This window comes from Podarcis liolepis (assembly GCF_965112155.1).
Source record: "Podarcis liolepis genome assembly, chromosome: 6".
In the NCBI taxonomy this organism is placed as follows: domain Eukaryota; kingdom Metazoa; phylum Chordata; class Lepidosauria; order Squamata; family Lacertidae; genus Podarcis; species Podarcis liolepis.
Genome location: NC_139559.1, coordinates 89,160,917 through 89,175,125, shown reverse-complemented (window position 1 = coordinate 89,175,125; position 14,209 = coordinate 89,160,917). Strand labels below are relative to the sequence as shown.

Below are 14,209 nucleotides of genomic sequence, written 5' to 3'. Positions count from 1 at the left end.
TTTCGCTCTATAACACGCACCTGACCATAACACGCATAGTTTTTAGAGGAGGAAAAGAAGAAAAAAAAATATTCTAAACGAAACAGTGGATGTATGATTTTTGTGGTTCATGCTGTGGCCACAGACATGTGATCTGACAGTGAGTTGGGGTAGCCCAATGCAAAAATCCTGAGGATCCATGTGGATCCATGCTTTGTAACCACGTTTTTGCACCACTGCGGCCCCAGGCAACAGTGGGTGCGTGATTTTTTTGGTGCAAGCTGTAGCCATGGACATGCTATGTGATCTGCTGGTGAATTTGGGGTGACCCAGTGCAAAAATCCTGAGGATCTATGTGGATCCGTGCTTTGTAACCAGGCTCTCTGTCCCTCTCTTCTCCCCACTCAGTGGCTCTTCTCCCGCTTTGCTGTTTCAAAGTGAGCAAAGCGAGCCACGGAGGAGGGAAGGAAGGGGAACCATGGATCCTCTGCTCATGACTGCAGCAGATCCCCCCCCCCCCCGCCACCCATAGGCATTCACTCCATAACACACACAGACATTTCCCCTTACTTTCTAGGAGGAAAAAAGTGAGTGTTATGGAGCAAAAAATACGGTAGTTGGTCTCCTGAGAAAGACCGGGAGGAGGATGCTACAGAGATGGACTTCCTGTACAGGTGTTTGCAGATGTTGTGCGGACTTCTGGAGAAGAGCAGGGATGAAATTGAAGGGTTGGCAAATAAGACACACAGATAGTGAAAGCAGCTGCCCGCTGGGTGTCCAGAACCCTTTATTACATAAAAACAGAACCGTCTTCAAACAAAATAAAAACAGAGTCCTGTGCAGGGACCAAACTTTCCCTCGGAACTGTGTTGCTTCCCAGGCAAGTGATAACGTGATCTGAGAGCACCCTCTTGTTGGGCGAGCCTGGCACCTTTCTGTAATTCCTTTTTGAGGACGGCTGCAGCTGGATGACTCCAAAACACACACCCTGCTGTTATGGCCTGAGAGTAGAGGCTTCGCAGGAGTGGTGGAGATGCAATGAAGGTCCCCCTGGAGGCAGGGGAGGGTTTCAGGACCCAAGAAGCTGCTGCTCCCATGCACAGCACCTTGCAAAGCAAGACTCTGCAGCACAGACCCCCTTGAGTCACCCACATTTTTCCGGACACACCCCTCCTCTGCTCGCCCTCTGTTTCCATCTCCTCATATCTCTCCCCGCCATTACTTGGCGGAGCGACAATTCCATGGGTCAGAAAACTCAAACCTTTCCTCTGCCGCTTAGCCTCGGGGTCCCTCTCCTCCTCTACCATCCAATTGGTGGCATGGAACACAATGGCTGGGTATTGCTTGCCCGGTTGGGGGTGGGTTAGAGGAAGAAATGGCAGCCCATGGGGTTTGCCAGCCCTCTTCCTTTTGCACCAAGGCCCACCTCCTCAGAGAGGCATCCCATTGTTGGTTTGCATAAGGGAACTGATGTATTCTGTTCTGACACCCAGGCCGAGGTATCAAAATGTACAATGAAAACACGGGCTGGTGGCAACCTCAGCAGAATTGGGAACTGGACCACTTGGGCTATGGCAGCAGGCCGCCAAACGGGACCCCTTCTCCTGTGCAGCTGAATGGGGCAAGTGAGCAATGGGCCTCATGGCTGAAGGGGGTAGGGCACATGGCGCATGACACATGCAATGGGAGCAGCTGCCCCCAGACACTGCGAGGCTGCCCAGGAGAAGCCAGAGCTTTGTGTGGAAATAGGAGAAAAGATCACCGATAAGGGAGGGGTCACTGGGACACGGCCTTGCTTGGATGTCAGCCTTATTTGCTGCTAGCAGCTTCAAAGCGGGACACTGCAAGACCTTATTTCGGCTTGGTTGGGACCTCCAGTCTTGGTAGCGTTTTCATGGTGCTTGGATCCGACTGCTGCCCATTCTCTGCTGGATCTGACCGCTGCTCCTCTGACCTGCACAGAGGGACCGGCTCCTGCTCTCGCCTAGAGAAAGACTGTGTGGTTTATACAAAAGCAGCCCTGTTTTAAATTCAGCTGCTGCTGCTGCTGCTAGAATAAAAATGAACCGGCATCACCCTTAGGGTTGCAGCTTCCACTTGTAGCCCCATCCGGCCGCTCTCCTCACCCTGACCCCCTCTGGCAAAACACGCCCCCCCCCCCCCCAGAAAAATCAAGCCACCAGGACTGAGAGTTGGAAAATGAGAAAATCATCCTACCCCCCCAACCCCCAAATAAAATAAAACCAGGAACCTTGTGCAGAATTATTTGACAAAGCATCAGAATGACCCTTACAAAGCATTCCGTTGGCTGTCAAACGCTGTTCCTGGCGTGGCTGCCTTAGCACTTTGGCCACATTGGAGGTCCTCTTTTCCCAGCGAATTGCCATGCCTCAACTTTTGCACCTACACCTGAAGAGAGCCAGGAGCTGCCGCCGGATGTTATAAAAACGTTCAGACTCTGCTGGAGTTCCCAGCAATGATCAAACGGGTGGCTTTTTCGTCTTAAAAATAAGAAACTGTAAACACAGCCATTTTAAATAAGACACCCATGTTTACAGGGACACTGGTAAAAGTGCAAGGCCCGATTCTCCCTCCCCTCCCCGCCCTCGCCTCCCCTTCCTTAGAAAAGACTGTGATAACAAAAATCCTCATTCCCGTCATGTTGTGATGCACAGGTAACAAACAGATAGAAAAGATCAGATGCTGACTGGGGCAGAGTTCTTCTCCGGAGGTCCATTTGGTTTTGTTTTCTTTCTAGAGGGCCCCAAGGAAATACCTGAGATGCATGGGGTGTCCCACCACTTTGATCAGAACCTTGTGCCGGGGGTGGGGGCAGCTCTGGGTGCTGGGGTGAGAGCACAATCCCCCTCTCCCACTCCGCCAAGGGAAGGTGAGCGAGCGCCAACGCCCGAGGAGCCCTGTCATGTGTCCAAGATCTCCCTGGTGGGCGACTGCTCGTGGGCAATGCCCTGCGAACTGTGGACCGTCTGGTTGTGGGGCACCGAGTTCTGCTGCAGCTCAAGCGCAATGGCGTTTTGGGGAAACTCCTTCACCTGCTTCTTGTACTCCAGGAACGTGCAGGCCTTGGTGGCGATGGCGATGATGTTCTTGCCGATGAAGATGGTGGAGACTCTGCTGTCTTGGAACAACACCATGTTGATGGCGCGGATGAAGATGGTGACGACGTTGATGGTCACCAGGCTCAGGACAGGGTAGAGCATCATTTTCTGCGGAGCAATGTGCTCCCCTTGCATGCTGATTTCGCTGAGCGATACGCAAGGGAGGATCAGGAGAAGAATGTAGCAGTAGAAGAACATGAGACCTTCTGCCCAGATGGGCAGCCCCGTCTTGTGTGGCTCCCACAGATTGGCTTGAATGTCCAAGATGTCCAGGAGGTCTAAGGCTACCCAGAAGAGCCTTCCTCGCAAGTCCTCTTTCTTCCGAAAAGTGCGGATGTATTCCATGCTGTCCAAAGCCACGAGCACCAAGTATAGTCCTGGCACGCAGATGGAGAGCAGCAAGGTCAGTGCCTTCCTGGCCACTGTCTCCAGGTTTCTCTTATCAGCCTTGTAGTTCTGGAATATAAAGTAGAGTTTGATTTCCAGTACAAAGATGTAGAGGAACCACAGAATCATAGCATAGCCACGCTTGGCCGTTTTGACCTCAGCCCCCACCCAGACAGCCACGTAGCGCAGCACAATCAGAAAGCAGATGTCTCCTACCAGGACGATGATGCAGACGCCAATCTTACGGGGCCCCTGATTCTGCTCCACTAGATAAGCATCCATGAATGCCATGCTGGTCATTATAACAATAGTGGTGAGACACACATGCCGCTTGTCCGGGGGTGGAAGCACCATGGTGAGACGATGGAAGCGCCCACTCTTCCCTCGGGCCTCCTTGCTACAAAGGCAGGCCTGCGCTCATCTCTGATGGAGTGTCACAAGGCGGGCAGCAGAAGTCCTCTGCCGCAGAAGAAGTTCCAGCAAAGCAATGGCAGATGGACCAGAGACTTCATGTGATGTCCTCAGGCTCCAGTAGCCCAGAAACACAACTCTCTCGACACAATCATTGCTCCTAAAGGCTTTGTAATGTGTGGATGGAGGTTCCTTCATGGAATGACCTCAAGCAAATCCTTCGCTGCCCACTACTGGAACTGCCTTCTGCCCAGGACTATTCTCAGTACCCCTGAAAGCACCGACCTTTCCCTTCCTCCCCCTTCCGCCCCTTCCCACTCTCGATTCTCTCTGACTTTTCACTACTAATTTCCTTCTTAGAGGTAAGAGGAGTCCCGCACTGGCCAGAGGGCAATCTTTCTTATGGACCTCCTGGCAGCAACTTGTTCAGATCCTCAACAATTAGAGAAACTATCGGACAGCCGTATCAGTGTAAAAGGGGGAAATGTTACTCCTCAGCTGGCTCAGACTCTTCCAGAGCCGCAGACAGGAGCAGCACAGACATTTCCCAGGGTATCCTTTCTCCTGTGACATGTTCTGCTCCTCCTGACCCAAACCTATTTGGAGCAGGATCCATGGTGAACAAGACTTGCATTTCCAAGCAAGGGTTGTGCTCAGCCATCGCTTTCCGGGAGACATCCATTCAGATCTGAAATGAACCAAAGAAAAGACATGAGAGGATGTATCGAGAACCTGCATCCCATTCAATTGCAATCTGAGCTAATACCTCACCAGTAAACATCACATTTTTCATTCATTTAGGCAAAGCTGGGAGATCACAGAAGCTTTTGTCAGTCTTGTTGGCATCCTGAAAACTTCTGGGGAGTTGGCTGCCAGCTAGCGTGGCCAATGTTGCTCGCAGAATCACTTGGTGGGGTTTATTAGATCCCATGAGAAAATTAAAAAATCGTCCAGTAGCACCTTAGAAACCAGCTAAGTCTGTTTTGGGTATAAGCTTTCGTGTGCATGCTCACTTCTTCAGATGCCATGCACATGAAAGCTTATACACAGAACAAACTTTTTGTATAATAATTTTTATTAATTTTAACATATAAATTATAATACATACCATAAAAATTCACCACTTATACAATCTTTTTTTGGACTTCCATCAGCACCTCTGATGATCCACTGTTTTAACCACTTCTTATGCATTTCTTAAATTCATATTGCCTTTAATTATCTTAACTAACCATCCTCCCCTTTATCCATTTTTGCAATAGTTCCAATAATTCACCTCACAAAACTTCTTGCAAACCTACAAACGTAGTCTGATCATCACAATTACTTTTCAAATAGTCTGTAAATCTACACCAGTCTTCTGAATCCTTCCTGTTAGTTTATCTAGTTCTGCATAGTCCATTAATATCATCCTCCATTCTTCTTTCGTCGGTAATTCTTCTTGCTTCCATTTTAGTGCCAATAATATTCTTGCTGCCGTCGTTGCATATAAAAACAGCTTACATTATTTTCTATTTATATCACTTCCTACCATGCCCAGTAAAAATGCTTCTGGTTTCTTTATGAATGTATATTTCAACATTTTTTTTCATCTCATTATATATCATTTCCCAGAAGCTTTTCACTTTTTTACATTCCCACAACATGTGGTAAAATGTTCCTTCTTTTTCTTTACATTTCCATATATGCAGAACAAACTTAGCTGGTCTCTAAGGTGCTACTGGACAATTTTTAAATTTATTTCGACAGCGTCAGACCAACACGGCTACCTACCTGAATCTAGATTCAATGAATCTAGATGCACCTAAACATTAGGAAGAACTTCCTGACAGTAAGAGCTGCTCGACAGTGGAATTTGCTGCCAAGGAGTGTGGTGGAGTCTCCTACTTTGGAGGTCTTTAAGCAGAGGCTTGACAACCAGATGTCAAGAGTGCTCTGATGGTGTTTCCTGCTTGGCAGGGGGTTGGACTCGATGGTGCTTGTGGTCTCTTCCAACTCTATGATTCTATGATTCTATGAGTCTTGGATAACAGATACATCAGAGGCTACAAACCAGCCTTCTCCAACTTGATGCCCTCCAGATGTTTTGGACTATAACCTCCATCTTTCCCAGCAAGAACAGCTCTGGAGGGCAGCTGGTTTGAAATATCTGGAGGGGAGCGTATCATATTGGGGAAGGCTGCTCAACACTCCCAGGGCAGAGACGATGAGCAGTCAGATGTGGGGACCAGCAAACAGGAAGGTCTGGATACTGCCACCTTTTCACGCCTAAGACTTTCCCTGTGGCATCTGGCCAGCCGCTGTCAGAATGCTGATCCATTCCTTTCTCTGCGTGCAGTCCCTGAGCTCTCATTCATTTCCCAGCAGCAAGCAAAGATCTCTATGGAAATCGGAGCTGTGGCAATTGGCAATTGTTGCGATCAAAGGAATGGAGATTCAAAGGCAGTCGGGCTCATGACTTCAGGGGTTCCATTCTGGTTTTGCATGAAAGTGTTTGTTTGTTGCTTCGAATCCCAGATGAGTCCGCAAAGACACCCAATCTGCATATTTGCTTCCCTCATGAATTTGCCTGGCAAGAGCAAGGCATGGGCCGCCAAAAGTGGAACTCCCAGAATTAACGCAGCAGAACAGCCTGCGGCAAAGGTACCAAAGGCAAGCTTATTCCTAAAAGTGGCAGAATTATTTTAATAACTTGACCTCACTTTTCAATATTTAATTAAATTGTCTCTGCCTTTCTGTGGGTTGTTCTGAATAGCCTGCAGCCACGCACTGGAGAACAATGTGGCTCTTCCTACATATCGTATGAAGCAGTTCTTTTCCTCAGTATAATACATGTCTCTCAAGGCAGAGCTTGTCTGTCATCCATCTTAGGCACCTCCTGCATGCACTTTGGACTGGGGAAACCCAAACATTGGGGAGCATGCAACTCAAGCCCTAGTACGCAGGCAGACCCAAGCTACTGAAGGTAATGGGGCACTTTAAATGTCCACCCGTCCTTTGTCAACAACAAATGGTTGCTGTTTTGGCACTGTGGGTTAAACCACAGAGCCTGGGACTTGCCGATCAGAAGGTTCGAATCCCCACGATGGGGGGAGCTCCCGTTGCTCAGTCCCTGCTCCTGCCAATCTAGCAGTTCGAAAGCACCTTCCGGCAGGAAGGTAAACAGTGTTTCCATGTGCTGCTCTGGTTCGTCAGAAGCGGCTTAGTCATGCTGGCCACATGACCCGGAAGCTGTAAGCCCGCTCCCTCGGCCAATAAAGAGAGATGAGCGCCGCAACGCCAGAGTCGGCCACGACTGGATCTAATGGCCAGGGGTCCCTTTATATGCTATATGATGATTTATGGACCTAATAGGAATCTAAAGCCATTTGCACATGCAGAATGTAGGCACCCTATATATCAGTGGTGTTCAAACTTTGAAAAGGGGCCAGATTTGATGAAGAGGGCCAGATTTTGATGCATGAGAGCTGGCCAAAGTTGTTGAGCTTTTTTTTAAGGATTTCACCCCAAAGTAGAGAGGGTGCCTGCGCGAGCCGGCCAACGGCCAGAAAACAGAACAGGGCATATGCGCGAGCCAGCAAGTGGACAGCTCCAAGGGTTGATTCAGGAGAGTTGCAGTTCTCCATTGGTTCCTGGGCAGAACAAGCTGACCAGCAGGTGCTGGAGGCCACAACAGATTCATTTCCCAAATTGCTTGGGGGGCCAAGCTATATACAGTATATGCCTGCTATATACAGAAATGAGCAAACCAGTAATATTTTAGGGAGCAGGCTATAGGAGCCTACACAACACAAAACGCTGTTGCTGTTTGTAGGTTTTATTTTATTTGTTTTTTATCTTATATTTTGGAAATGTACATCCAGGTTTTTTTCCCCTTTGAATTTTTTGGGGGGCCCCCAAGAGAGTGGGGCCCTAAGCTATAGCTTGTTTAGCTTATTCGTAAACCCGGCACTGGTGGTGGTAGTAGTGGTTGCTACTGTTCATTTGGGAGAGGGCTGAGGGAGTGCAATTATGGCATCTCTGCTTATCAAGCACTGGGATCCACCTCTTCTTGGGATCCACTACCAGTCTGAGTCTACAGAATGGCCATGCTAGTTGACTGCAACAAGGTCACCTTAGATCAGGGGCCAGCAACCTTTTTCACCCGTGGGCTGATCCACCATCCCTCAGACCGTGTGGTGGGCTGGACTATATATATATATATATTTTTTTTGGGGGGGGGAATGAACAAATTCCTATGCCCCACAAATAACCCAGAGATGCATTTTAAATAAAAGGACACATTCTACTCATGTCAAAACACGCTGATTCCCGGACCATCTGCGGGCCGGATTGAGAAGGCAATTGGGCCACATCCAGCCCCCGAGCCTTAGGTTGCCTGCCCCTGGATTAACCCCTACATTGCTCCATGGGATAGCTCAACCAGACATGCCATCATGGGATAGGTGTTCAGGATCTTGTGTGTGTGTGTGTGTGTGTGTGTGCACGCACACACACACACTTGTTTTTAAAAATTAGCCCCATGAGGCTGCTTCTTTGAGCTGGAAAAAGGCAATCCTCCCCCAAGCTGCTATTTTCCCTCCTCACCCTCCCCAAAGCTGCTATTTTTCCTATAAAGCTTATAATACAGTGGACACTTGGGTAGTGAACATGATCCGTGAAGGATGCACGTTCACAACGCGCAGCGGCACATCTGTGAACCGCGTGGGTTGCGATTCAGCACTTCTGCGCATGTGTGACCGCTGAAACCTGGAAGTAACCTGTTCCGGTACTTCCGGGTTTCGGCGGTCTGTAACCCGAAGAAACACAACCTCAAGCATCTATAACCCAAGGTGTGACTGCAATTCAATGGCTGCTGTCTGTTTTCCCAAGCAGAGAACATATAGGCCTTAGGTTGCCTACTCTTGCCTTAGATAATGAATGACGTCAATGTTTATTTCCCTGCCCCCATTCCATATCTGCATATATGGGTGGGTGTGTTTAGGGCGTCACAATAAAAGTGAGGGGTACCCACTTAGGCTTGATTTCTGCAACAAAAATCTGGGCCAGCCTTAATTGGGCACCTGTCCCAGTCCTTCTTGCATGCTCCCCAATTCTCCTCTCCAGAGGAAAATTGTACCAAGCAGGCAGCCATGACACAGCGGCTTCTGTCGGATGAGAGATCCACACCTAGCCTCACTTTCTCCTTTCCCACATTTGTCTGAAAAGGAAAAGGTGCACTTGTAGAGATAGACAGAGATGGTTTTTTAATAAGGAACACTGCCTTGGGGAAAGGAGCAAGTCTGAAAAGCTGCTTAAATATAATTGGAGGGGTGGGGGGAATAAACTGATGCCTCCCCAGGTCAAAGAGATAAGTAACTATTCAACCTTTAGAAGACAACCTTTAGAACAATGGCCAGAAAAACTGATGAGCTATGCGGAGTTGGCAAAGCTGACATATAAGGACAACCGTGACTTCAAGGAAGAATGGGAACTTAACAAACTGTCTAAAAAAACAACAAAATGATTTGGACTCCTTGACAGGTTTTGAATAAGCATCCACAAATTTATTAGTAGAAAATATGACAGATAAGGTAATGATATGTACAATTTTTAACATGCAGAGAATAATATGTGTAAACAAATCAGAGAGGTGAGGTGAGAGAAGTCCTTAGGGGGTGGGAAGGGGGGAAAGGGGGGAAATGTAATTGGTTATTTTGATTGATAATTGTTTTGTTAAAATGGTTTAATAAAAATATTTTTTTAAAAAAAGAAGACATCTGGAGGTAGCCCTGTATGGGGAAGCTTTTTCATGTTTTATTATGTTTTCATATATGTTGTAAGCAGCCCAGAGTGGCTGGGGCAACCCAGTCAAATGGGTGGGGTACACATAATAAATTACAGCCGTACCTTGGAAGTCGAACAGAATCTGTTCTGGACTCCCAAAACGTTCGAAAACCAAAGCGCAGCTTATGATTGGCTGCAGGAAGCTCTTGCAGCCAATCAAAAGCTGTGGAAGCCCCATTGGATGTTCGGCTTCCGAAAGAACATTCAAAACCGGAACACTCACTTCCGAATTTTGATCGTTTGGGAGCTGATTTGTTTGGGAGCCAAGGCATTTGAGATCTGAGGTACGGCTGTATTATTATTGATATTCTAAGCTAAGGAGGGGTGGGTTTACGGGAGGCCAAGTTGCAAGAGATTTGCAAACAATAGACAGCCCTGGGCTCTCCTATAAGCAACCTGGAAGTCACTGTTAATTACTCCTTAGCGCTTTCACTGGATGACAGTTGTGCTAACAGAATCATGGCATAAAAGTATTCCTTCCTTGCTCAAGTAAGCTATAAAATGAGCTCCAGTCGGAGTTCAGCCAGAATCAGCAATGTTTGATGTTCTTACGTCCCAAGCTGATCCCAGCTGCAAAATCTCTAGTTGAGTTAGCAACAGAAAATGAAGGTAGAACGGTGGGGAGGGGGGGAGTAGGAAGTAAAATCTGCCATAAATCTAGCATTACTCTTCTTGAAACTGGTGACTTTGCAACTTAAAAAAATTAAATAAATGCTCATATAGACATTCTGGTAACAGTTCCAGAGGACCACTCTTGTCTCCCTTCACAATTTTGAGGAACTTTAGACATAGTTGTGCAGCTCTTAAATATGAAATACTGTTTTTCAAACCTAATGTAAGAAGGAACAGAAGATACATCGTTGGTGTTATGTACTGAAGTTCTCACCCTGGGCCAGCAGGGGGATACTGTAGATAGTTATGCAAATGAAGGATCGAAAGTGACGTTCAGTGATTGGATAGTTTTAGAAAGTTGTTACAGTAACGTTGTACTGGAGCTCTATATAAGCAGGCTGACTGAACAGTTCAGTTCTGTTCTGGCCTCTGAATAAACAAGAGCTGTTTGAAGAATTGCTGTGTCGTCTGATATGTTCACCCACAACTTAACAGTTTGGCCCTCAGTTCACTGTGAGGGGGAAAGTGGGCTGCAAGGAAGGCCCCGATTCTCTAGCCTCTGGCCACTGGTCAGGAGAAAGACCCACAGACAGCTCAAGTTGGGGCTCTCGCAGCACAAAGCACAATCCTTCTGCTCATGGGAATGACCTGGTGCCAGGGACCCAATCCTGTCTCACTGCCTGCTGCACTCACTTTCAGCTATTTGCTGCTGAGGAGGTTCGTCCATCTATTCTTCTTTGCTGCCACCCAGGCTGCAAGCCCACCTGCGGTCTCTTTTTCCATAACTCATATCTGAGCACCTGATTCACACTCTAGAGAGGACTTCTTCTTCATCCCAATCCTGAATTTGCCTTCTCTGCCTGCATGCAAATGCCATCATCCTGCACTGTGTGGGCATGTGCTTAATTAAACAATATATAGTGTCAATAATGTTAATCAAATCCAATTTCTAGGCATTATCCACGAGCAAAGACTGGCATTTATTTTCATTTAAAATCTCAGCCGCTAATTCCAGGATGGATCAGACAGTATTGCCAGTGAGGCGAGGAGAGAGGGGGGGGGGGAAACCACCTGGTGAGATCAGAGCACTGATAGTGACACATGCCAAGCAGCTAAAACTGTATTAAGCGAGTAACATTAATTCATGGTAATTGTGAGAATAACAACAGTGGTGGTGTGAGAGAGCAAGGAGGAGAATGGAGGAGAGTCGCTGCCCTCCTAGCTCCATCCCAAGTGCTGCAGAAGACATGGAGTGATGGCGGGGACTTCTGTGGACTTCACTGACAATTTAGGGAGGTTGAAGATGGGGTCTTGAGAATCTAGGCAACTCTACATGTTATTTCTTGAAGGAGAATGTGATGGCCTGGGATTCCGAGTCTGAGAGTGAACCGGAGGAATCCCAGCCAGCACAGGAGTCCCCGCCTCCAGGGCCGGCTGAACTGGGGCAAGGCGTAGATGCTAAGGAGCCTGCACCTGTGCCAGATCCTCAGGAGCAGGCACCAGGTGAAACCATTCTGGCCCCAGAGGTGCTGGAGGACTCAGTGTCTACAGGTGAGCCTCCCCCGGGGCCCAGTAACCCTTCGGCCTCTCCTGAACTGCAGAGGCTTAGGGCAGAGAGGTGAAGGGAACTGGTCTCTCCCAGGAGGAGTGCTCGCCTTAAGGCAAGGAGAGGCGGGGCTCCTGGGGGCCGGGACCGCCCCCGGCCTTAGAAGAAGATAAAGGTCAGGCAGCCCGATCCCAGGTTGCGGGAGCAACGTCGTTGTGGAGTACCTGCTTTTACCCAGACTTAGATCTGCACTCCCGGTGTGCCTGTTCCTCGCCCGGCTTCCTGCTCCTGGTTCTCCGGTGTTCCTGTTCCTCGCCCGGCTGCCCGCTGCTGACCTACCAGCGTTCCTGTTCCCCGCCCGGCTTCCTGCTTCTGCCCTAACAGCGTTCCTGTTCCCCCGCCCGGCTCCCTGTTTCGGACCTCGCGTCTCATCTAGTGATCGTCTACCCTGCTAGTGACTCTGGACTGAACTTTGGCTACGGTAAAAGTGCCTCCCCCCCCCCCGGGACCAGCACAGAGAACTACCGTATTTTTCACTCTATAGGACGCACCCGACCATAGGACGCACCTTGTTTTAGAGGGGGAAAACAAGGGGGGAAAAACACACACCCCTCTCTGCTCAGCGCCCCTTCAGCGAAGCGACAGGAGAAACGGAGCCCCTTCCATTTCTCCTCCCGCTTGGCTGAAGGGGCGCTGCGCAGCTCTCCCTCTCTGCTGAAGCCAGGAGAGTCTTGCTCTCCCAGCTTCAGCAAAAGGAACCCGAAGCCTCCGGAGTGCAGCGGCTATCCCTGAAGCCTTCGGAGCACAGTGCGAGTTCCCGCTGCACTCCGGAGGCTTCGGGTTCCTTTTGCTGAAGCCGGGAAAGCAAGACTCTCCTGGCTTCAGCGAAAGGAACCTGAAGCCTGCAGAGCGCAGTGGGAACTCGCGCTGCACTCTGAAGGCTTCAGGCGGCTATCCCTGAAGCCTGGAGAGCGAGAGGGATCGGTGCGCACCAACCCCTCTCGCTCTCCAGGCTTCAGAGAAAGCAACGCGAAGCCTCCGGAGCATGGAGGGAGCGCTCCCTCTGTGCTTTGGAGGCTTCATGTTGCTATCGCTGAAGCCAAGGAGCCTGCATTTGCTCCATAGGATGCACACACCTTTCCCCTTAATTTTTGGAGGGGAAAAAGTGCGTCCTATAGAGCAGTGTTTCCCAACCAGTCTTCCGCGGCACACTAGTGTGCCGCGAGACGTTGCCTGGTGTGCCGTGGGAGGGAGGCGGGCGAGGCGGGCGGCGAGAGGCGGGGCGGCGGCGGCGAGGAGAGGCCGCCCAGCGCGGGGCTCTCGCCGTCTGCCTGCCTGGCTGCCTGCGTGGCGCTGACGTCATGGGGCTGTAACGTGCCCCACATAGGAACACGCGGGGCGGCGAGCGAGCTCCCTCCCACATCCCATCGCCGCTCGCTTTGGCCGGCCTACTGGGCTGTCGCAGGCAGAAGGCCTGCGCATGTGCGAGGTTTTCGCGCCTTCGGGATTCCCTTCACGCCTTCCTCCTCCCGGGTCCTTGAGAGCGCGGGAAGCGGCAGCGCGAGACCGGCGTTGAGCCTGGTAGGTATTGCGCTTGCCAAGGCAGTCATTTGGGAAATGAAAACTTGCAAAGCAAGCAACCAGTTCAATCTGAAGTACGTGTATGCTTAATATCCTGTATCTGAAACCTGTTCTGCCCCCTCCCCCACACTTGGTGCCATTTTCATCTACACATGCAGCAGAGTAAGTTGGCCCAGAATAGTACCAATTCAGATGGCAGATGGGAGAATGACAGTGCTGAATGCTTTCCCATGTAGAACAGTCCCTGCAAATAAAAACCTAGCATATTTGGAAGAGGGATGCTAGCCTAACCATTACCTTCTATGCTGTTACTATTTTTTAATTTTTTTTTACATAAGTAAAAAGTGACCTTTCCCCATCTGGCATGGTGGTGTGCCTCGAGATTTTTTTCATGAAACAAGTGTGTCTTTGCCCAAAAAAGGTTGGGAAACACTGCTATAGAGCGAAAAATACGGTACTTGAAATGGTTTACAGATGGTACCTAACTCCGAGTCGGCTTGCTAAGATGTATAAGACTGAATCAGATAAGTGTTGGAGATGCAATGAGGTTGAGGGAAGGTTCTTTCATATGTTGTGGACTTGCAAAAGGGTAAAAGAGTATTGGGAAATGATTTATAATGAATTGAAAAAAATGTTTAAAAGCACTTTTCCAAAACAAAAAACAAAAGCCCAGAGTCCTTTTTGTTGGAGATAATTCAGACTGAAATTCCCAGGTGTCAAAAAAGGTTATTTATGTATGCCAGCACTG

At 49.0% G+C, this 14,209-nt stretch overlaps 1 protein-coding gene across 2 annotated transcripts in view; it reads right to left on the bottom strand.

Moving 5' to 3' along the window:
- Window positions 1-732: 732 nt before the first annotated feature.
- Window positions 733-14,209, bottom strand: part of TMEM121 (transmembrane protein 121) — a 31,115-nt gene continuing 17,638 nt past the window's right edge. The window contains exons 2-3 of one of the 2 annotated variants that reach the window (XM_083506860.1): window positions 3,702-4,584; window positions 733-3,554 (exon numbers count right to left, since the gene is read on the bottom strand). In XM_083506860.1, the coding sequence (XP_083362986.1) occupies window positions 2,901-3,554; window positions 3,702-3,839 (792 nt within the window). In that variant the 5' untranslated portion in view covers window positions 3,840-4,584 and the 3' untranslated portion in view covers window positions 733-2,900. Of the gene's footprint in view, window positions 4,585-14,209 lie in introns of both variants that reach the window. The other variant, XM_083506859.1, reaches the window with a different exon arrangement.